This window comes from Piliocolobus tephrosceles, chromosome 12 (genome assembly GCF_002776525.5).
Source record: "Piliocolobus tephrosceles isolate RC106 chromosome 12, ASM277652v3, whole genome shotgun sequence".
NCBI lineage: Eukaryota > Metazoa > Chordata > Mammalia > Primates > Cercopithecidae > Piliocolobus > Piliocolobus tephrosceles.
Genome location: NC_045445.1, coordinates 106,726,364 through 106,750,574, shown reverse-complemented (window position 1 = coordinate 106,750,574; position 24,211 = coordinate 106,726,364). Strand labels below are relative to the sequence as shown.

Here is a 24,211-nt window from a genome sequence, read left to right as displayed (position 1 = left end):
ATCACTTTCTGAAACATTCTCTCCCAGAGCATCCCTTCCTTTAGTGACTGGGTAACTCACTTGCACTACAACATTGACCTTTCATAAGGCTTGCTACCCTCAGTGACATTGAACTCTGTCTATTACTCTGCACCAACCTCATTGCATTCGTTTTGCATGATGTGCTGTTCATGGCGGTTCATGGAATGATCTTCAGCTTATCATATTATAGCAAACTGGGCAAAAACACAGAAAACACGTTTATATTTTCCTACCAGCTTAATATTGACATGTTGGATGTGTTTTAAATACCATGAAGTTCAAAAAATGAGCTTTATGGTAGCATTTTGCTTTCTGTCCTCTGTGTATCTAGGGTAAGAAGTCTGTAAAAAGCTAACGGGATTTTCTGAACTAAAAGGCTAGGGGCTCATATTTTGCGTCTGAATGTGGCCTAAACTCTTCTATACAATTTTTGTAGCATGATATTTATTTGAGTAAAGCAAATAATCACTGGTAGTTTATGTTTCCTTCATATGGGTCTTCTGAAAGTGAGCCAGGTAAGCTCATTCAGGCCTGGGCTCTTTCTGGGGGGTGTGTGACACATACAAGTGTTGCCTCATGGCTCCTTGCTTTGGCAAAGCATAGGGCAAGGACGGGGAAGGAATCGTGTGTAAACCAGGTTAGTGAGGCATGCCAGGAAGCACATCCCAGACTCCAGCCAGAGACCAAATCAAACCATGACATCACAAAGGCACTGCGTGGAGCGGCAGTCCTGGAGCAGGCGTCCTCCCACGGCTCTTGATGCAAATGTCAACCAAGGGCCACATTTTCCATGCTGCGGCACCTACACCACCAAAATCAATTTAGACTTCTATTTCTAGGAGATGTCACAACTTAGACTTTTTCTTTTTTCTTTCTTTTTTCTTTTAAAGATGAAGCTATTTTAAGCCTGCATCCAAACGCAAGCAACTGAGCTGGAACTGCTTGCAGGATGCCGTCTGTTAACAGCCATGGCTGAATGAAGACTGAAACCTGCAGGATGGGCACCAGGAGCCTGGGTTGTGCTCCTTTACAGGGGCTGGAGCTGTCCCTCCGCAACACCCCCACCCCACCCCAACCATTGCGGGAAGGTGTCTGAGGCCTAACCTTGTGCATGAACTCTGCAGGGGCCTTTAGAAATCAGGCCATCCCTCTTCTTTTAACAGTGTGTTGTTTGTCCCCAAGCTGTTTGACCTGCAATCTGAGGAGACAACTGCCTTTTCATGTTTTATACATTTTATTCATACATTTCTCCAACTTTGAAATGACAAAAGCCCAATTCTATGGTTTCCCATTACACAGCATCCTACAGGTATGTCTATTCTACAAGGAATACTATGGAGTTTCTCTTCTTTCCCTGTCACACAAGATAACCGATTAGGGTTTCATCAATTTGTACTGTGCCGGCAGCGCACCAGCATTCTGGTTGTTCCGGCGACAGGGCAAAGGGATCAGGATGGGAGGGCGTGTGCTAAGGCATGTAAATAGATACACACAGAGAGAAAGAAAAGCAGGACATTTACAAAGAATCCAAACCTTTCCAATCCCTTCAGCTCCTGGGTGTTGAGGGACACCTCCTGCACAAACGCTCTTGCAAGCTAAGGCTCTGCTGTACCCTGCAAATACTTACAATTGGATACGGTGAAATATACAACAACCATTAACATCTCTCTCTTTTTATCACTGAGACAATACTTCAACACCTTTTATAAAAAGGCAATAATACATACAGAAAAAAGAACACGTTGGCAAAACTTTATGCAAAACCACCCCAGAACTGAGTTTGAATGGGGACGCGCCTACACTGCAATTAAACACGATACTCGGGTCTCAGCACGTGAGGGTTGTGTGGCCTTCACATCAGTCACGCTGCCTGCTGCACCCGGCAGCCGCCTACCTGCCTGCACAGATGACATTCCGGGAAACAGCTAAGACTGGAAATCAATTCCCCCAATTCTTGGTCTCTTCCAAATGAAAAAAAAAATAGGGGGAGCCACTCATTGTGGAGAAATGCCTATTTCTGTTCCCAAGGACAACTCCTGCTACAGAGGCTGTACTTCCTCTGGGTCCAGAGAGGGTCACCCCAAGCCTCTGTCAGTAAGAACACTGGCGTGCCCTCTCAGTCACACACCGGAGAGAATGGAGCTAACACATAAGTAGTAGCTAAATTTTGAGTTTCTGAGCATGCGCAGAAATTGAGCTGTGCTTGGGGCCAGAAAGGAGGTCTCCTGTGTGGTGACAAACGTCTCTTTCCATTTTCTTTTGCTCAGTCCATTTGCACAGGTTCAAGGGAGTTGAGAGTTGATGGAGGGTCAGATGAGAGGTGGTGGGAGCTCAGGATTTTCTATCCCCACAAAGAGCTAAGACTTGGGAGTGCTGGTCCCAGAGATGGTGCGGTCCTCTTTCTACTTCTGTTTCTGTGGGCTCTGTCTGCCCACCTGCTGCACAAAGCAAGGCAGGGGAAAAACCAGATGGGAACATGGTGGGGAATATCCTCTTCTTTTCCCTTTTCTCCCACTTCCTGGATGTATGTGACAGCTAAACTTCACCCACTAAGCTGGAAAATCCGGGACTCCCCATAGCTCCAAGTTTAAGGCAAACTGATGTGTGTGTGCACAGGCAAAGCCAATCAAGCCATGAGCTTGGAGGAGGGCCCTGTATCCAGATATTCCAAACAGAGAGGGAAATCTTATTTCTAAAGGAGTTAGAAAAGGAAAGGCTCTGGCAAATGAAATGATCTGTGATTAAAGCTTGTAGCCTTTCTGTAAGCTGCAGTGAGAAGGAAAGCATTTTTTTAATAGAAGAATTAGAGGCGCAGAGCAAGAGAGCCACGCTCAGGGGCCTTTAACCTATTACAGGCTATAATCGCTCTCAGTATTGTAAGCCCTAGTCAAGAGGATGGAATTAGGAGGCTGTGTTCAGTTCTGAGAAAACAAGAAACACACACGAGTTTGATAATAGGAAGCAAGAAGGAGGAGGGATGAGGACGACAAGGAGCTTGGTTTTGGAATGCCGATTCCAAGGTGCCCTCTCTTTCCAAAGACACAGCGTGGGAGGCATTTCTATTAAGAATTTGTTAATCAAGCAGTTTTCTTGATAGCTTTAGCAACACAGATTTTCTTTGCCCCAAGTTAAGAAACTGGCCTGAAATTAAAAAAAAAAAAAAAAAAAAAAAAAAAAGGACATGACATCAGTGGGGGACAAAAGAGAGCTGGCTTTGGGTTGCCTTGTTTTTCAGGGGCAGTTTCCACGCTGGGCATCTTCCTGGAGGGTGGTTCAATTGACTAAACTTTTTCAAGAAACGAACTTGAAGCCTTAATGAAGAGACAAATACAAGTGATTTAAAAACAAAAGAACTCTGCAGCGATCAGATCAAAGGCTGTAAAAAGATAATAGTAGCTGCAGCCCAGGCCTGCCTGGAGCACAGAGGAAGGCTTGGCCCACTGGCTGGCTCTAGCAGCCTAAGAAGGAATTGGACGGGGAACAGGAACACCTCCTGCATTTCTCCTGCAGTGGGGGACTCTGCGACATCTTCAGATATTCCGCCACCAGTAGGATGGGCTGGGACGATGCCTTCTGAATGCAAATAGCAAGAAGTAGGTCAACCACTTCTTTTACTCTCTGAGCAAATATTTTAAATCATCTCACCTGACAAGAGATACATTTAATTGCATTTAAAAAGGCTACAATGTTATCTTGACACTGGGAAACTTCCAGATGAATTAAATTGAGTGACATTTCCCTTTTTAGCGTTAAAATGGGATATGCTGCATGTGCAAAGTAATTACTGTCTTGTGATTGGAAAATCAGGACATTTCATCTTTTTAACAAAGAATTCAACATATAAAAACACTCCCTTTCTTGCTGTGGGGAATGGAGTTGGGTAGGGGAGAGAACCTTCAAAATATGGCTCTCCAGTACTTCAACTGACCACTAATAAGATTTAGTACTCTAATCATTCATTCTGGTCTTTAAAAGGGGGGCGGGGGAGGTTCTGCTGATGGAATGGAAGCAGTAAAGAAGCTTTTAGCAATTTTCTCTGATTGCTTAGTGGACAATTGTAATGTAGCAGTAGCAGCAGCAGCAATGTACTGAAATTACTCTGAATTCAGAAATTTAAGTATATGCAGCTAGGTCATAAAGACACTGCTTTAGAGAAGACATGTATTAGTGGAATGGAACAGATAACCTCTTTGAGAAGTCCATGAGTTCTGCATGCAGGGATTTCACCATCGGAATGATGGCAAGACTGATGCCTGCCTGGGTGCTTCTCAGAGGATGTATAAAGCCACTGAGGAAGAGTGCTACAGTGCCTGTGAATTCTGGGGCCACAGACATTTAAGTTGGCATTGCTTTTCTCCACCTCTGCTTAATCCACCTTTATAAACATGGCAGATGGCTTAAGACAGGCATCGTCAGCATCTCTGGAGATGTGGGCTCAAAGGGCAAGTGGGGGCGTGGGGGTTTCCACTAGAGGGAGGGAAGTTTCTGTTTCCCATGTGGTAGTTGTAGTTGTCTTTGTGCTTCACCAGAAAAGAGGTAGAGTGGGCACCTTCACACTAAGAGCCCCAATTGTGGTCAGTACCATACCAGGAATGACAGTCTGGCCTTGGCATCTATCAGATTTGAATCAGTCCTAACACAGCCCTAACCAACTCTTTGAAGGTTTCTCTCTCCATCTAGCGTGAGACCACTGTTGAGCTTGTCTCTGGTTTGGTGGCTTGGTCACCCCACTGTGGGGCCCAAATAGAAGTAGTTCACTCAATACCTTGTTAGTAAGTTGCAGACTCATCTGGTCACTGACAAAGAACAACATCAGAAAAAAAAAAACCGTCATCATTTCATAATAGGCAGTGGGGGGCGGAGGCAGGTAGGGTGCTGACAACGTAAAAGAAGTATGCTAATTCCTTCTCTGTTTGGTCCTTTAAGAGGAGCTGTTTGGCTCAGAAAACACCCTGCACATCCTGCCAAGGCACAAAGTGACAAGGCCATCTAACCTACAAGAAGCAAAAAACGATGGTATGTTTTCAAGGATCACAGGTTAATATAAGTACTTCACACCCTCACACGCTAATGAAAAACATTCTACTGACCTCTGGCAGAGTCTGAGAACCCCAGCCCAAATCTCCTGTATTGGAAGAATGTGACTTCATGGAAGGGTTGAGATGGTTAATGTCTCTAAAGCAACAAGGACAGATGATTCCCCTGTGCCAAGGGATACAGCAAGAGGAAGAAGAGACCACAGGTGGCCTCCAGTACACCCGTGGCCCTTGGGCGCATGGCTCTGTGCGAGTCAGACGCGGTCCAGCTGTGCTCTGGCAGGCTCCTTTGTCGCCCTGCCAACTGATACTCACTCCTGGGCCTTCAAAGGTTCGATGAGCATCTAACAAATTATACAATTGAAAAGATTATCAGCTTGGAAGCCTGAACAAATCTATAATGAAATGAAGGACCCAAAGGCATTTTAATTATTGAACACATAAAAGGAAGTATATTTAAAAAAAATTGGTCAAACTGTCCTGTTATCATTTTAAAGGAATTTACAGGGCTGTTATAGATAATTCTTTTGGAATATTTCAGTTTATAGCAAATGCCTAAACTGGTTTCTTCATTGCACAGTATTTTCTCTTAAAATGGGTGCTTTAAAACAATTACATACAGATTAAAAATCCTCATTTCTTTGCTTAATTAAAACGTTAATACTCTTAGACAACACAGATCTGAAATGGTGAAACCAGCAATTCCCCCCCACCTTACAACAAATTAAATTGAGACAAAATTACAAACACATTTCACTACATGATTATTATTAATAAAAATCAGTTTCTTTTTTTTTTTTTTTATAAAGTTGCCCAAAATGCAAGGGATGTGCATAGGTTTACAACTTAGTCATAATAGCATTTTATTCTTATTCCCCTGGGTGTGCCCCATGAACGGAATGTAGAATGTACTTTGCTGTAGATTACAGATTGTTTTGTCCAACACAGACACACCGACAGCATAAACGCTCGCGACTGTCCACATGCATTAAGAGTCAAGACCCAACTTCAAATCTCTAAAAGGTTTACAGGGTGCTTCAAAGAGACAGTATCACATTATCTGGATGTTACATAAAGGACTTAAAAAAAAATACTATTCTAAAAAAAAAAGAGAAAAAAGGCCTTTAAAAATTTATGACTGTTTTGTAATCACTACACTAATTATTTCAAATAAATAAAGGAAAGAAAGATATTCCAATCCATAAAATCAGACTCTAAAAAGAATGTAGTGTTCCACCCCCAGTCAAGGTAACAGAATCATTGTTTATTATTATTAAAATAGATTATAGAAAGCAGCATCTATTTTGTGCAGTTTTTAGGGGCCTTGGAAATAAAAAGCTATGATTTCCAAAAATATAACATTCCAAAGGATTGAATAATACATACATTTAAAGATACATTTTATTAAAGTTTAGGAGAACTGATTAAAAAAGATACTGTCTCTTTAAATTAGTGTGTAATTGTTTTTCTCCTCCTATCTATTCGGACATGACAATAATTATAAATGTAGGTCACACTACAACTAGGTAGTCTCTAGGGACCATGACCTGCTGACACAAGGCCGATAACAAAGAGGCTTTTCCACGTATGAGGTGCTCCCAGTTATGCTCAGATATCTGGGGAGAGGCCTAATAGACCCAGGAGACAGGGACCCACTGTGGGGCTGTGCACACGAGCTCAACAGCTTCCTCCAGATGTCTGATTGTCTCATCAATTTCATTGTTGATAATTGTGAGATCGAAGTAGTGTGCATATGTTCTCTGTAAGATGTCAGACTCCTTCTGCAGACGCTGAAGAGATTCATCCTAAATGGTGATGAGATGGAGGTAGGGGTGGGCATGAGAGGAGGAAAAGCAAACAGAAGAGAGAAGTCAGTTGGATTCATTTTCTTTTCCCATTTTTGTTCATCCCAGTGTCAGAAACAGTCAAGGCCAGACCCTGACATGCCGTATTCCAGCATGAGGCCAAGTCCGCTCCATGACAGAGGAGACAGTGATTGCTCAACATGCAACGGAGGGTCCATGACAAAGCAGACGAACCAGAGAAAACAGACACTCTTCAGGAAACACGCCACCCCCACTCAGGCCTAGCTGTGCCTGTCCCCAGAGTCAGGCTTGGTAGGGCCATGCCAGGTGTGGGTTAGAGTGGCTATGGTGGCCCAAACAGGCCCACAGGAAGCCCCCTGCCCTAGCCTCAAGCCACTCTCCCAATTGGGAGAGGGCTATGGTGGCAAGGCCGGAGCTCTTTGCCCCCCTCCCCTTGGTCCTCTGCACTCACTGGAGCCAGGCCTCAGGGCCCAGCTGGGTTTGCACCAGCAAGTCCCTGCCCTTGGATGACAAATTAAGTTGTATTTTTTCCTCTTGTACTTAAAGGTGCCACCGTTCCAGGAATTCAATTACATATAATGGCCCTCGCTCAATAGCAGCTGATGTCAGAGGCAAAAGCTCTTTGAGTGTTACAAATAATGGCCGGAATAAGGCTGTTTCCCCAACAAACAGCACCTGGCATCTGATGAATCCCCCCAGATTGGTCTGCATTAGAAATGGCTGGACAAATGTCACTGTTCACAGGTCCTTGTATCTCTTATGAAAAAAACCAAAGGAAGAGAAGCTACTGAACTCTTTTGCTGCAACAAAGGATGTTCCCTAAGCTGCAGCTTGCCACAGATTTTAAGAACTCTCGCAAGAGGGATCCAACAGGAGGAGGGAGTTTAGGTCCCAGCTTTCTCACGCAAGTGTAGCTTCTGCTACAGAGTGGCAGTTCTTTCAAGACAGGGGTCTCTTAAGAGCCACCAGAAAGAAGTCTGCCTCTATATCTTCATGAGTCAAATTTGTCATGCTGAACTCCCAAAGGGCAAGTTCAACCTTGACACTAGGGAACTTTGTGAGTCAAATTAACCACCCCCTACCTGCCAAACACTTGGTGGGTGAGCTCTTGGGCTGAGTCTTAAATATACATAGAGATAATGAAATACTTCTTTATTTGATTAGTGGCTCTGTCTCCAGCTATAAACTTGTCTTGTGTGCCCCGTAATTGCTGTGCCCCAGCATTAGGCATAGTGCCTTACACATAGTAAGTGCTTAATAAATGCTGTCAAAAGAACAAGCACTTGTCTGACTAGTGCCAGTCATTATAGGGTTTTACAGGTATTAAATCTAAACTCAAGAGACTGAGCAATTCTTCCCGGAAATGGGGGCCCCGGGTGACAGAGAAAGATCTCCAGAGAAAATAAAAGATGCAGTACCTTCAAGGACCTAGGAGCCGTAGTGCCCAGTACTGGCTTAGGGCCCCTCCCCTCCTCTTCTCTAAGGCCCCTCTGTTATTGGCAAGAGACCCTTCCTGGTGAGGCTGCTGGGAGGTCCAGGCAAGCCTCAGCTCTCTGGGTACAGCTCTCAAGAAAGGGGACTAGAAGTGAGATAAAGAGACTTGCTTGATTCTGTCCTGGCCCTGCAGTGGGCATGCACAGACACCACAGCAGACGGGAACTCAATCTTTTCTCTCAGGGCACTCTGAACCAAGAATGTCCTACCTGTTTTGTCCTCTTTCACAGGCATTTCAAAGCAGGACAGGGCATGCTTTGAATGAGAGTGTTAAGTACTACAGTGTAGCTAAGACCCCAGTTAATCATCACCTTCTAGTTCTGCTTGCACTTAAAAAGCATAGTATTTTCACTGTGGCTTTACTTAATAACCAACACAATGCAAAACAAACAAACAAACAAACAAACAAACAAACAACCCCACCATTTTAGCAAACGTGCATTCACCCAAAGACAGGAGTGCTTCCTACCAGGATGAAAAGGAACAATTCCTACAACATCACTCTCTGGCACACGGGATTCTATTTGAATATATAGTCCTGAGCTTCAAAAACCACTAGCAGAGTTTATGATTTGCTCAGCAAGCTGGGCTGATGAAAATATTCAAGAAAATTTATGGCTGAAAGTATCACATTTTTAATGTAGGTCTCTTTACAGAAAAATAAAGCTCCCTCTTAAGAATCTTTTAAGATGAAGCTATATTTGTCAGTCTCTTCCTCGACAACAGCTTGTCTGTGTGCTTGACTCACACGTGAGCAGGGTTTAACTCAGTGAAAACAAAATGCCTTTATTCTAACAGCAAAAGCAAGGATTTGTGGGAACAAAGTGTCTACATTCTAAATCTATTAAAAGAAACAAGGCTGTATTTCACTACCTCCTAGCTGGTACTTACAGGCAATTTTCTGCACCATTTTGGCAGCTATGGAAAATTAGTAAAAGGGCAGGAAAACAGGCAAAACAAAAACAAAGCAAAGATGATGATTCAAGAAAAATACATGGCAACTGAAGGATAAAAGCTAACCACAATGTGGAGTTTCAAACATGCTTGTGTATTAAAAAAGATGGGAAAGTAGAATTTTACAAAGGAATATACCTCTTGCAGATGGAATGACAAAAACATGACGGAAAATATGAGTAACATAGGTAAATCAAAATCCTGAATCTTCCTTAAAGGTACACAAAGGGAAAATTTCCAAGCCTTGATTTAACTAGATTTTAAGCTTGGGTGAGTTTAGGTCAGTGTTGACTGAACAGAGTTGAGTCCTCTGATGATTTCTAGAACCTATGAAAGCAACTGTCTTCAGGATAACTTTGTATAAGAGTCTCCCCTTAACTAAGGAACCTACAGCAGATAGGCACTGCTACACTAAGCAGACACATGGTAACTACCCTTTGGATCTGCTCAGCAATGGAAAACCTTCTAAGTCGGCAGCCAACTCTCATGAGTACCACATCTGTGGCAGTTTCTGACTTGAGCTGGCTTGACAGTGGACAGAGCTGATTTCTAGGTTTGGTAGTCTCCAGGGGCCTGGAGAGAAATTCCACAAAGGTTCCACTCCACGGGCCGCACAATCCCTAACTGGGGAGGGAGTAGGCTGGCAGCCCTGGAGGTTGTGAGACACCTGGGATGCCTTGGTCCTGGTGGGAGTGAGGGGGTTTGTCCTCAGATTTTAGAAGTCAACTTACTGATAAGGCTGTCCCATGTAGCATTCTACTCCACATCCCATTTCATCAGAGCAGCCTTGCTGCAAATGTAGGTTGACAGGCTTCTGACTGTGCTGGGGACTAAGGCTTGATCCTTACGGCTTATTTGGGGAAAAACAGATTGATTCTTACCTCATTTAAACCTGGAGTAATAGTTGGTGCAGCAATGAAAACAACAAAAGGAGCAAACTCTGCAGTTCTCAGGACCTTCAGTGCCTGTGTTAAGAAAAAAAAAAAAAAAAAAATCCAGACTTAAAAGAAGAAATAACTAATGTAACTTTCAAATGAGTCTATAAAAATTTTTATACAACTGAAAATTTCAAGCCCTTGGCTCAAATTTTTGGCAAGGTATTATTAAATTTACCAACTTTATACATAAGTTGTATTACTTTTTTCCTAAAGGATGGACAATGGCCATCAGACAATAAAAGTTGGCAAACTGGACATTTTTCTTACGACTCATGAATCAATCTATTTTTCTTCATAAAAGTTAACACTGATTATGTTGGTTAATGTCCATTTAAACCTGGCTATTAGTTGTAGCCTGAATTTTAATCCACAGGAAATGCATTTAAGGAGAGACTTGGACCTGCAGGCTGGTTTTACCACTAATCTGGAGGCCACTCCCTCACATTTCAAATTTCAAATTGCTAGCCAAGGATTGCTAGCAAATCTGTCCACTGTAGCAGTGCGTTGCTCTGCTGAAAAGCCCCCTGGGACTCCTGGGGAAGGGGGAAGCTTGCCCAGGGCTGGAGTTAGGAGCCCTAGACTTTGTGTCTTAGTCCTGTCGCTAAAGACACTGTGTGGCTGTGGGCAATGTGTAGGCCCATGAGAAATCGCTGCATTCAAGAGAGAAGGGCCTCTGAGGTCCCTTTCAGTTCCCTTCCAAGGCACTGAAAACCTCTAACTGCAAGCTACTAGTTTGGATAGATATACTGCAACGCTGCAATCAGACGCTGCGGGAGTTAATTCTGCTAAGGGATTACTGTTCCAGCTCCTCCCCAGGAGGATATGATTATCTTGGAGGTTACAAACTCCCTTCCAAGGAACAAAACCCAACGCATACAGATACCCAATTCACAAGTGACTGACATGTGATTAATTCATATGCGCTGGGGTAAACATCTTGCTGTCATTTACACAAGAATTTAACTATCCTGCTCCCCACATATTTTGCTTTCTAAATGGTCTTTAAATTTGCTTGCTTCGTGCTATTCCTATTGCTCCATCTTTTGCCCGGCTTATTGTCATAGTAATTAGACTGGTCGCCTTGCCTCTGGTTTTGCTGCTTTCCAATCGACACTCTACCCTGCTACTGGAATGATCTTTCTGAAATTCAAAACCCACGGCTCTCCTGCTCAGAGTTTAACAGTTCCCTCTTGGCCTCAGGGTAGAATGTACACTCCTCAGCATGAATGTCACCTCTCCCCCTCATAAGCATGCCTGTGCTTAACCTCTTCAGTCCTTCTCTCTGCCCCTTTGCCTCCATGGGCCAGCCGTCCTGAACTACTTTCAGTTCCAGAAAGGGCCAGACTCTCTTCTGGCTTTGTGGCCTTTTGACTTACTACTCCCTCTGCCTGGACCTCCCATCCTCTCTTCCTCTTCCCCACTCGCCCTTTTGCTTGGCTGAGTAATCCTTCAGAACTCAGTACTGATGCTCTTTTCTCTGGGAAGTCCTTTGTGAGCTCTGAGACCCTCCCATGTGCTCCTGAAGTACCCATCACATGGGAAACCCAAGACCCCAGGGACTAGCGGGTACCCTCCTTCAGGGCAGGGACTGTGTCTTCTTCAGCTGTCTCACTCATGGCCAATATGGTACCCAGCATAAACTGCCCTTATAAAAAAATTAAAATGTAAAAATAGTAGATATCATTTGCACAGAATTTATCTTGTCTTTTAAGGCAGGTTCATCTACAGAGCACTCTACTCTCCTGGCTAAAGGGACTCTCTTAGCCTCTTTGTGTATATAGGCATGTAAGAGACAAATTTGACATGAAAGCTTCTTTCTTTTTTTAGTGCAAGGTTGACTTTCACTAGGATTATATTTCTGAATTTTAGTCACACAGCATCTTCTTGTTGGTTGAGGGAGACTGGTACATTGTATTCATCCATCAAAGTTCTTTAATTCTTAAAGTCCTAGGCTCTGATTCCCCTGGTAAGAAAGCTCTTTAAGCTTGCATATATGTTAATTTTTGAAAGAGGTAACTGGCAATTTCTTTGCCAATCCTTTTGTGACTGAAGACTTTAGCAAGGAACAAACATTATGATGAAGTCCATATATAGGTCAAGCATGCTAACAGGGATCTTCACTTAGAAATATCCTTTATGTCAGTATTATCTTAGGCCTTTTTTCCTTCCTTCCTATACTCATAGATCAGGTGAATACAGAGTCAGCTGAGACAAGGTTTTCTCATCACCCCTACTCCTGGTCACACACATATACCCATCCCATAGCCTGCTTCTGGGCAACTGAGATGGGAAAGAACCCTATTTGCTTCTATCTCCAAAGCTACTCTGAGTTCTAGATGGAAGTCCACCCAGCCTGGATGCTGAACGGAACTCACGGATAAAGTAGAGAATGACACCCTGGGCATGAAATGGTTTTTTTCTCCACTCAGTGGCCCAGCCTGCCAGCTACCCAATCCTTCTCATGTTTTCCATTCCAGCTATCACATTACAACAGCAGAAAACGAACCGTTTGGAACATTAGTTTAGCTTTCTGCAGATTGCCCATCTCTGCACTGCATTCATGTCCTTGGTCTATATCCATGGACTGCACTTACTGCATAAAACCATCAATGGTGGCCATGTTCCTCACATTGCCAGATGCCTCTTATGTCTACGAATCAGGTTATATTCCTTGATTTCCTTTTTTTGCCCTGGTTGTCAGGAAGTTCAGAGCCAAATTTAATATTTATCACAGTAACTAAAGTAGCCCTGTGGTTAGCATATTTGCTCTCTCCTCCTTTTTGTGGCTTTTTCTATTCCTGTACTTTATTACTGTACTTTCAAAAATTCTAAGATGCCTCAAATCCTGATTGAGATTTTCCTGTCTAGTTGGCCTCGTATTTTCAGCAGACTCACCACACATTTCCTCACTTGTTCTTCAAGGTCTTTGTGCCATACTCTGCACTACTTACGGGTCTCAGTGGGTGCCACTTTTGGTGCTGTGGCAGCCTGACTGAGGTTCAGAGTTACTTCAGGGACAGGAAATGGAATTGCTCACAAGGATTCCCCTCTCCCAGGCAGTTAACAGGTGACTTAAAGATGAACTCTAAGCCCTCTTCCTTTCTGACTCAGGATGAGGCACAAATTTTTTAATGTTCATGGGCAAATATTTCTCTCTGAATCTCTCTGGGATTCGGAGAGAGAGACAGGGACAGAGAGAGAGACAGAGAGGGAGTATGAGTGTGTGTATGTGAAAGAGAGAGAGAGAAAGACAGAGAGACAGAGAGAGAGAGAGGAGAAACAGGGACAGGTACGGACAGGGAGAGAAAGAGCATGCTCTAGAAAGACCACTGAAAGCATGCTAGATTCAGATAGTCAAAGTAACATTAATATTTGTGGAGATAAATTGATTCTATGGCTTGGTTATGGCCAATAATTAATCTCAGGTTATTATCTTCAAGGAATAGAAACTCATTTGACCCAAGTGTATAAGATGCAGATATCTATTTTGGTTTGCAAGCTTAAAAGCCACACAGGGGCAAGCATCTGAGTCATTTGGTACAAAAATCTGAGGGTTTAGGAAGAGTACAGTGTCCCCGGAACCCATCTCAAGAGAGCTAACTGATTTCACAAACTAGTCTCTGGTTCAGAACCTGGCTCTTGTTTTAAAGTATGGATTCCTGACAAGACTGTACGCTACCTCTTGATGATGACCTCTTCCTCTGTGGGCAAAAGCAAAACTACAAATATTCTGCTACCATTAACTTTTCCATGCTACAAATGGATACATCAGAATAAAGTTAAAATCTAAAACCATCACATTAAGCTCTGATTACACAATGGGGCTATGACAGTTTCAGCTTTAGGGGCACAGATTATTTTCTGAGCCATAGCTTTATTTTCATGAGAAATAAATTCTGCAGTTCTTCTTAGGTTTGACTGAATTATAGCTTTTTCTGAACATTAAAAAAAAAAAGGAGCCTTTAAATTGTACTACTATGGATAAGGTGAACCACCTTAAGGATTCCCAGGGTTACCTCTTCTAGGGTGGTACAGTGAAAGGAAGTGGGGATTTACAGTAAAAGAATAAAAATTTAAAACTCAACATAGTTCAACTTCACACCTCACTTTCAATTGACAGTAAAGCCTTAATCGAGTCACAAGTATGTTAAGCCTTGGTTTCTCCATCTACAAAAGTAGATACTGATCATAGGGTTATAAGGATAAGGTAAGGAGTCATAATGCCTGGCAAAATATACAGCACTGTAAGAACATAATCTATTACTATTTTATAAGAAGCCAGGTTATTAATTTCTTTCTAGTTTAATGTCTTTACCATCATCCTGTAGCTTTAAAGTTGGACCACAACATCTTATCATATAGTGTTATTAGACGTGCTCAGTTGGGCCTCAGTTGTCTGAAATAAGATGGCATACAGTATTAGACCTGCACTAAAAGAGTTGGACACGTGTTAGGTGGTTTTCCTATGGTCCACATGTAGTTTGGCAGAAGTGAGAGGATTTTAAAAAATGCCACAAGGCCCTTCTGTTATGGACAGTTTTGGATGTACAATGAACAGGAATTTCGTCCTCACCATCTTGTCTTCTGAATTGTATTCTTAGCTCCTGACCCTGTTCTTGGCATATAAGTGCTTAATACAAGTTTGTTGGATTGAACTGTCTGTGAGATACAGTAGAGGGGTCATCTAAGAAGCTGGAGTGGGAAACGGGGGTGGAGAAAAATGTCCTAAGGAGAGAGCCTCCCTGGAGCAATGAGGCTCTGCCTGAAAGCAAGTTGTTCATGGTCACAGGCATCCTGAAGGCAGGATGAAGCCCTTGCTCAGCCGAGGAGAGACTGGGCTGAGGGCAGAGAAGCCCAAGAGTGAAGCCCAGGCGGTGCAGATTGCGGGCATCTTCAGCTGTACTGTGGTATGCAGCGGTCATTGTGAGACCAGGACTGGCATGAGGCTGGCCTGGGCAGCAGGGCCTGGGACAAGTGTAGTCAACCAGACCAACGGGAGGGGCAGGACCGGGCAATCCCTATCCCCAGGGCGGCTGGCCCAAAGAGGCTCAGGCAGCCAGGATGCCTATGGCCGGCCCTCAGGGCTAGGTGGATCTGAGAGATCACAGTTCTGAGATGCAGGGACCCAGGAAGCAGGAGAGAAGAGTGCAGGTGAGCTCATCCAGCACTCAGGGGAGCAGAGGAGAGTGCCCAGCCGGGGTGAGGAGGTGCTTTGGGGCCAAGTGCAATGGGTAAAAGTAACTGCTGTGGGTGTCCTGAGGAGGCTGAGAGAAGTGTCTCCCACTCAGCAGTGCAGAGCAATGCATGGCTGTGCAAGGGCAAGGAGACAGGGAGAGCTGGACGCTACGGGTGGAGCAGCAGCAGCAGCGGCAGCAGCAGCAGTGGCGGTGGCGGCGGCAGCAGCGGAGGCAGGTAAGGCAGAAAGCCCTCGAAAGTGGACTTAGGTAATGCAGAGGGAGTCTGAGGAGCCCTGCAGCCAGCATACTGCTAGAGACATTACTACCAGCAGAAAACGACGTTCAGGTGAAGACCAGTGTGGAACCCAAGGAGAGGATGTCGAAGACCAGGACCAGGATTGAGACTTTGCCTCTAGCCACCCCTGGCCAGAAGATTTTTCCAATCCCTAGTAAGGAGGGATTAGCAGTTAAACAAAAATCAACCTGTGGTACACATCATATATTTAGTTCTATAGAGGTCCAAGTTAATTGTTAAGTAAATGGCAGTGTTCACCCTACTGCTGCTTTCCTCCCTAGCCCCTTAAACAGATCCTTTTGTGGTTTCCAAAGTTCCAAGTTCAAGAATGCCATCAGGTGTTGTAAACGGAAATGGGTGAACCCACTGGCCACAAATTAGGATCCTGGAGCCCAGAAACTGAGCTGTCAGGTCCCAGGTCACACAGACTCTGGCTCTACAGGTTCTGTCTTTGCTTTAGGGATGGTTAGGGGACCAAGTCTCATACAGTGGCCCTTGAACAGGGATTCGCCCTGCCTAGGATAGCCAGGTAAGCCTCCTGATGAAACACAGCCTGCTTGAGGGAAGCTGGTCTACTATTTCAGCAGGTAGCATACTGGTTCTATTTCTAAGTGTTAAAGGAGATTTGGTACAGGTCAGTCCTAGAAATGGCAGACTCGGAGTCACATGGGCACCCACAAGCCTCTCCTGTAACCCACCTTGATGTCTACAACTCCCAAATCCTCCTACTGTGCTTTACCTCCCATGTCTACTTGGTTTGAACTCAGAGATGAAAAAACAGCTTGTCAGCATTTTTGATGTAAAGCCTTCAGCTTTCTCTTTTCCAAGTTTAATAATTCCCATTGCAAGACATATCTAGAAACCATTTCATCATCTCTGTGTCTGGCTCTCTTTTGAGTCCTCTTCCAGGTCTTTATCCCTCTCCTGCTTTTCGCTCAGGGTCAGGCATTGTGCTCAGGTAAGGAAATGGCAGAGGCTGAGAGACACCATGGGTTTCCATCCCTGCTGTCTTTGACATCTGGGCTCACTCATGCTTGCTTTCATAAAGCTAGTGCTGTGTTTTAGACCCAGGCCCCAGGATCAGTTTCTCACTGGAGATGAACATAATGTGCTGGCAGAGGCTCTGATGGCCCAGCATCAGAGAGGGAAGGTGTCTGTTGTGATAACAAAGTGCCAGAGCCTCATCCTGAGGTCAGATGATTGTAGGATTTCTGGCAGGCATAGACCCAATCAGGAACCTTATTGAGCTTCTGCATATAATAAACCTCTTAAGAGAATAATGTCTGCTTCTTAAATACCTGGTGTGTGCACTGAGTCCAACGATTAGTCAGCTGGCATTCTAGACTGTGAACCCCCAATGCCTCCATTACTGACACTTTTCCGTAGTTTATGAAATTATGTGACCTGTGACTGTCTGATGGTATGTTTGATTTCAGAATCTGTGCTTATTGGCATGCAGGCAGGATGTCAGACATTCAGGGAGGCTGGGCATTACCTGAGGCTCCACGTCCAGTATTGCAATCAGCCCCTGCTCGTGGATCTTCCGGATGGTCTCCAGTTTTGTCCCATACATTGCATCCTCGTGGCTGCCATACTCCAAGTACTCGTTATTAGAGATGTCTTGCATCATTTGGTCATGAGATACAAAGTAATAATTCTTTCCATTTTCTTCATCTTTCTTTGGAGGTCTGGTTGTGTCTGCAAAGCCGCATGGCACAAGAGGTTTAAAAGGCCGAGCTGATGAGCTTACTACGCTCCCAACAGATTTACTCAAACCCAGTCTCTTCCTAAAAGCTGTGGATGCTTTAGCATATATCTCATATCCCCTGTTCTCACCCCTAGTGGCTTTGCAGAACTAAATTCTAGAAACCATATTTATCTGTGTACATCACACCACAGTAGCCAGTGAGTTGTCTGGTTTGGTGAATCTTTCAGTGTTCAGGTGAGATGTATTTTATCCCTTCATGAATCACCACAGGAGGAAGACATGAAATGGCCCAAGATGAATATAACTCACTGTGTGCCTTACTGCAGTTGGGTCTTGTGTAGAAGGAAAAAAGGAGAATAAAAAAATGGAAAACCGCATATGGTTAAATTTAAATAAGCCAAAATTAAATAAAATTCAAATTTTAGTTTCTCAGTCTCACTTAGTGGCATTTCAAGGATTCAATAACCACTTGTGGTTAATGGCCACTGTACTGGACTGCGCAGACATCAAGTACTGTCATTGTCACAGAAAGTTCTATAGAAAAGTGATGGTCTATAACATCTTGCAAAAGGAGAATGTTAGGATACAGTAAAAGGCACATTACACTGAAAACACAAAGACTGTGGCCAGACATAGCCATAATTATTATGGAAGACCTAAATTAGGAGGTGACAAACTGGCTTATGGGCCAAATACGGCCTACTGTCTTTTATTTATTTTTTTTACTTTGGAGACAGAGTCCCACTCTGTAGCCCAGGCTGGAATACAGTGGCGCGATCTCAGCTCACTGCAACTTCCGCCTCTTGGGTTCAAGAGATTCTTGTGCCCTCAGCCTCCTGAGTAGCTGGGATTATAGGCATGTACCACTATGCCCAGCTATTTTTTGTATTTTCAATAGAGATGGGGTTTCACCATGTTGGCCAGACTGGTCTCAAACTCCTGACCTGAGGTGATCTGCCTGCCTCAGTCTCCCAAAGTGCTGGGATTGCAGGTGTGAGCCACTGCACCCGGCCACCTACTGTCTGTTTTTGTAAACAAAGTTTTATTGGAACACAGCCATATGCTTTTGTTTACATATTGTCTATGGTTGTTTTCATGAGACAACAGCAGAGCTAAGTGCTTGTGACAGACTGTATGGCCTTAAAGCCTCAAATGTGTACTATCTGGTCCTTTACAGAAAAGGTTTGGCCACCCCTCACCTGAGTGAGTGTAACTGAAGTATACGCCAATAAGCTCTAGTTCTGTGGAGACTAATAGGACCAGTATCCTGCAAAACACACTTTAGGAAATGTTTTTCTAGATGAGCTAGGAACACTGGTTTTAATATTCTCTCTCTCTCTCCCTACCCCCCTTTCTTTTCTCCCTTCCTTCCCCTTTTTTTCCTCTCTCTCCCAATTTCCTCGCTTCCTTCTTTCCTTGAGAAAGAACAAATTTATGCTACTCTCTCCTGTGTACATTAGCCTAAACTAATGGGGAATTCCCCCTTTCCTGCTAGCCTGTTAGAACATCAAGTGCTTGTGGTCATCAAAATGTGGACATTTTAAGAGAAGCCCTTTCTCTCAAAAGCTGAAGAACCGGCATTACTATTTATTTATTGAGACAGGGTCTTGCTCTGCTGCCCAGGTTGGAGTGCAGTGGCAAGATCTCAGTTCACTGCAACTTCCATCTCCAGGGTTCAAGTGATTCTCATGCCTCAGCCACGCTAGTAGCTGGGACTACAGGTGCATGCCACCACGCCTGGCTAACTTTTGTATTTTTGGTAGAAATAGGGTTTCACCACGTTGGCCAGGCTGGTCTCAAACTCCTGGCCTCACGTGATCCACCCATCTCGGCCTCCCAAAGTGCTGGGATTATAGGCGTGCGCCACCGCGCCCGGTAAAGAACTGACATAACATATTGATGTTGTACTATCTTCAGTCGTCTTAGTAATTAGATATATGTTACATACACATATGGGGTCAAATATTTCAAAGACTAGTCAAGATTGATGTCATCAAAGGTAAGTTTTAAAACCAAACTAGTTAACTGGCCATTTAATAACATGGAAGTTCAATTGTTACATGGTTAAGAAGAAGCTAAATGTTAGGTAAGCTTGCTGTACTCATGATCTAGACATAAGGAGAATTAAAAGAACACTTCAAAGTGTTTTACTAGAAAACTCCAGTAGTGCCAAATGAGGCACTATTGGATAAATTTCTTTTTTTTTTTTTTTTTTTTTGTTGAGACGGAGTCTCGCTCTGTCCCCCAGGTTGGAGTGCAGTGGCGATCTTGGCTCACTGCAGCTCCGCCTCCCGGGTTCACGCCATTCTCCTGTCTCAGCCTCCTGAGTAGCTGGGACTACAGGCGCCCACCACCGTGTCCGGCTAATTTTTTGTATTTTTAGTAGAGACGGGGTTTCACCGTGGTCTTGATCTCCTGACCTTGTGATCCGCCCGCCTTGGCCTCCCAAAGTGTTGGGATTACAGGCGTGAGCCACCGCGCCCAGCTGGATAAATTTCTTGTGTAAATCAGACAGGGTTTTGGGATGAAGGTTGTCTCATGAAGCCTCCTGGCTCTCTGAGGTGTACAGATAACTGTAGGTGGTGGTGACATTGCTTCAGGAAGGCATGTGAAGGCCCTATAGAATGGAGCCAATCTTCACATTTTCTCCTGTTGCTCTTAAAAAATCATTCTCCTTTAGCTCTTCCAACCCTGAACTGCTAGAAAGCTTCTGGGATGAAAATTTTATTTTATTTTATTTTTTTGAGACGGAGTTTCACTCTTGTTGCCCAGGCTGGAGTGCAATGGTGTGATCTTGGCTCATCACAACCTCCACCTCTGGTTTAAGTGATTCTCCTGCCTCAGCCTCCTGAGTAGCTGGGATTACAGGCACGTGCCACCACGCCTAGCTAATTTTGTATTTTTAGTAGAGACGGGGTTTTTCCATGTTGGTCAGACTGGTCTCAAACTCCCGACCTCAGGTGATTCGCCCACCTCAGCCTCCCAAAGTGCTGGGATTACAGGCATGAGCCACCACGCCTTGCCTAAAATTTTAAACTTTAGAATAATGATGATAATAATGAAACGATAGTGGTAGATAGCTTCTACTCATCCATCATCTGCTAAGCGCTTCATACTCATGATCTCAAATCCCCTCTGCAATCCTGGAATTACTTCATTTTACAATTGAGAAAATGAAGAGGGCAAGAGGTTAAGAATAAGATACAGAAAATAAAGGAGAATTAAAAATTTTACAGATTTGAAAATCTTTATGGAAACAACTGTTAGCATATTGATTGGGTTTAAAAAGTGATAAGAAATCAACAATTTAAATATTAATTATGGGAAAAATTGTCATATCAGAAACTTTACAACTATGAAAACTTATTTTTCCGAAGAATAATTTGTCTAAGTAATGTGTATGACATGTTGTTAGAAAAATTGTTACAAACAGAATGGATGAACCTAAATTTATTTAAAACACACACACACACACACACACACACACACACACACACACACACTCTATACACATATCTGTACTAAGACAAGCCTAGAAGAGTATACAACAAAATATTTATAGCACTTATTATAGGGAAAGAGGGGCTGGGATTATTGTTAACTCATTTTCCTCCTTGTTCTTTTTTGGATTTTACGAACTTCCTACAATGAACAGTTATGCCTCATGTAATCAGAAAAAAATACATATATTATAGAGTTAAAAAAGTGATAGGAAAAATATAATGAAAAGAGATTGAGACATTGCTTACGTGGAATAGGGTACGCAAACCGGTCTGGGTGCTTTGTGATGAGAGTGTTTTTTATGTGTCTTCTCCCAACACCATGTGCGCCTATATCATTTAGGAAAAAAGAATGTTAAAATTGACAACTCTTAATAATGTTCACAAAATGTTTTGAAAGAGAGAATAAGCAACCCACTTATACAATCAAACTTACCTAATAAGACTAGTGTTTTCCTTTTGAATGCTGGCAGTTTTACTACTTCTTCATATGTGACAAGATCTAATTGATCAAACACTAAAACGCAAAGATTTAGAAGAAAGGTGAATTTGTGGAATGATTATTTCATGTACATAAATTATAATTTTACTGGAAAAACTACAGTTATATTAAAACCATGTCTTAAAAATATGAATCCAACTTACGATATATGGCTTATATGTAATTTAAGTCATATAGCATCTAGGGAGAAATTTTCATTTTTAAGCCCATGAAAATGCACTTTAGAACTAGGGGCATCGAAAGATGCTGAACACATGCATTAAAATGTCCAAATCTAAAAGATGCTACATATCTTTTCATGCAGTATCCAACAAATTATATGAATTCATTCGAAACCACATGCTGTTCATATTTTTCCAATTCTAAGAAGTCAGTAATACTAAAAAGAAAAAGGCTACAGACAGTGACCAACATGAATATAGCATGAATGCAACTAAAGTTAACCAGGAGAGGGGCCAGCTAGATCATTTCTAAAGATGGATGAGAAATGCATGGGCAGCTGGTCTTTAACTTCATGGTTCTTTCTTTCAACAGAGTTGATGAAGGTGGCATGCTAGATTCTAAGGCAAGTTCTGTAACTATTTCACAAGCTTATCAATGAGCATCTCACAAGCTTTACTGTAACCCAGATATCCATTCAATGGAGAGTCTTGAATATGTAAGGAGAGTTACATGCTTTCCTGGGCCTGAAAACTTGTCGCCCATTACATGGGCAGTCTGCGTGTGGTGGATCAGGATGGAAAGAATCATAAAGCAGAGTCTGAGCTCCAAAACCTTTGCAAAAGTGGAGTTCTCTAATCACTACGGACTGAGGAGAAATATTTTAACAAATATTTTCTGAAACCTGCCTCTTAACACTATCATAAAAGCAATTTTAAGCAATGTACGAAACTTTCCTGAGCAGATGCCCATTCCTGTTGAAATTCAACATGGTCCAATTCTCACACACATTTGCAAATTCTCACAAAGGGCTAAAATTGTATGTCTGTGTTTCCTGTAATTTTTGTATGGTCATACCCAAATGCTGTCAGTTACATACTGACATTTCTTTTTTTAAAGAATATTGAATAAACCCTGGATTTTAGAGGGGTTAAAATAAATTCAGTAAAATCGATTCAATGATGTAATAAAGGAATCTGGGCTGCTTTATTTTTTATTTATTTATTTATTTATTTATTTATTTATTTATTTATGAGATGGACTCTGGCTTTGCCGCCTAGGCTGGAGTGCAGTGGTGCGATCTCGGCTTACTGCAACCTCTGCCTCCCGGGTTCAAGCGATTCTCCTGCCTCAGCTTCCTGAGTTACAGGCACCCGCCATTATGCCCAGCCAATTTTTGTATTTTTGTAGAGACGGGGTTTCACCATGTTGTCCAGGCTGGTCTTGAACTCCTGACCTCAGGTGATTCGCTGGTCTTGGCCTCCCGAAGTGTTGGGATTACAGGTGTGAACCATCACACCCGGCCGAAATCTGCGCTACTTTAGCCAATCATTCATTAAGAGAACCTTCTACTCCTTGAAACAATATGGCCAAATGATTGTGAATATCACCTTAATTCTTAACATTAGTGATTTGCCCAATCACTTAAAATGCAAAATAAGATACCTGGGAATAGAATAGATCAGAAACAAACAAACAAAAAGCACCACTATCACAATATATAAAGAAATACAATATATTAAAATAGAGGTTAGTGTATATTAATGGGTATTTGCGCATTTGTTTTCTTTCGATAACTTGATTTATAAAGGTTGATTGAAAGTCTTTAAAGCATATCTTCTAGCAATAGCTAAAAAGCGAGAAATGTTTTCTGTGTTCAGAATGGCAGACTCACAAAATTAAAATGAACATGAGGCCCTCTGTGGTAGGGCTAGTTAGTTACACTGCAGTAGTAATGGAGTGATGAGAGTTGCGAAAATAAAAGCAGGAGTGCTGATGGCATTATTTTTTAGACCTATTGCCCTCTGAGTGATAGTTCCATCAAGAAAAAGTATGCTTACGAAAGAAGTGCATTGACAAGCAGATATGTTTTAATATATTTTAATAAAAATAAGCAAGCATCTCACGAAAGAGCAAGATGATGATGATGACACAAGCTTTCTCAATGGTATATACACACACCTATCCCTCTATAGAGCCCTAACTCTAATCCTACCAAATTAAGACTTGTCATTTTTTTAAAAAAACACATAAGAATGAGTTAGATGTCAACAATCAAAACCACAAACAGCTATGTTATGAAAATGAAATGAAACAAATATGTTAAACATCAATATCTTAACCATAAAGGAGCAGCATGAAGAGGTTACTCTGGTCTAAATGAAATTGCCACATGGTCACAGGGTTGAGAAACAATAAAAAAAGGGTATTTTAAAATAAGAGGTACAAAGAATATTAGGAAAGCACTTAAATAATGAACTTTTAAAGGTTTTAAGTTGCTTGCTGATTAAAAAAAAAGGACTTAAAAGAAAATCATCAAAAACACAGAGGCATAGTCATTCAACAGGTTACTTACATGCACAGAGGCCATTGGGAGTGAGACAGCATGAAAAATGTACAGGGGTCATTGAAATATGGCTTTTCATATATTAGTAAAATAAAAGTATAATATGTACAAAATAAACTTTATCATGCAATATTCTAAACACAAGGCAAATAAATCACATTAAGAAACAAACTCATTTAATAGAAATTCAACAATAACCTTATATAAAAGCCAGTGGATTTTATATACTAGCATAGACATTTTATCGAGAATAG

The 24,211-nt window shown here is 42.5% G+C and overlaps 1 protein-coding gene across 5 annotated transcripts in view; it reads right to left on the bottom strand.

Moving 5' to 3' along the window:
- Nucleotides 1–1,236: 1,236 nt before the first annotated feature.
- Nucleotides 1,237–24,211, bottom strand: part of CASK (calcium/calmodulin dependent serine protein kinase) — a 408,963-nt gene continuing 385,988 nt past the window's right edge. For 3 of the 5 annotated variants that reach the window (XM_023202786.2, XM_023202787.2, XM_023202789.2), the window contains 5 exons: nucleotides 21,386–21,466; nucleotides 21,199–21,279; nucleotides 17,237–17,439; nucleotides 10,213–10,296; nucleotides 1,237–6,862 (listed from right to left, as the gene is read on the bottom strand). In XM_023202786.2, the coding sequence (XP_023058554.1) occupies nucleotides 6,686–6,862; nucleotides 10,213–10,296; nucleotides 17,237–17,439; nucleotides 21,199–21,279; nucleotides 21,386–21,466 (626 nt within the window). In that variant the 3' untranslated portion in view covers nucleotides 1,237–6,685. The remainder of the gene's footprint in view (nucleotides 6,863–10,212; nucleotides 10,297–17,236; nucleotides 17,440–21,198; nucleotides 21,280–21,385; nucleotides 21,467–24,211) is intronic. The other 2 variants (XM_023202788.1, XM_023202790.2) reach the window with 2 other exon arrangements.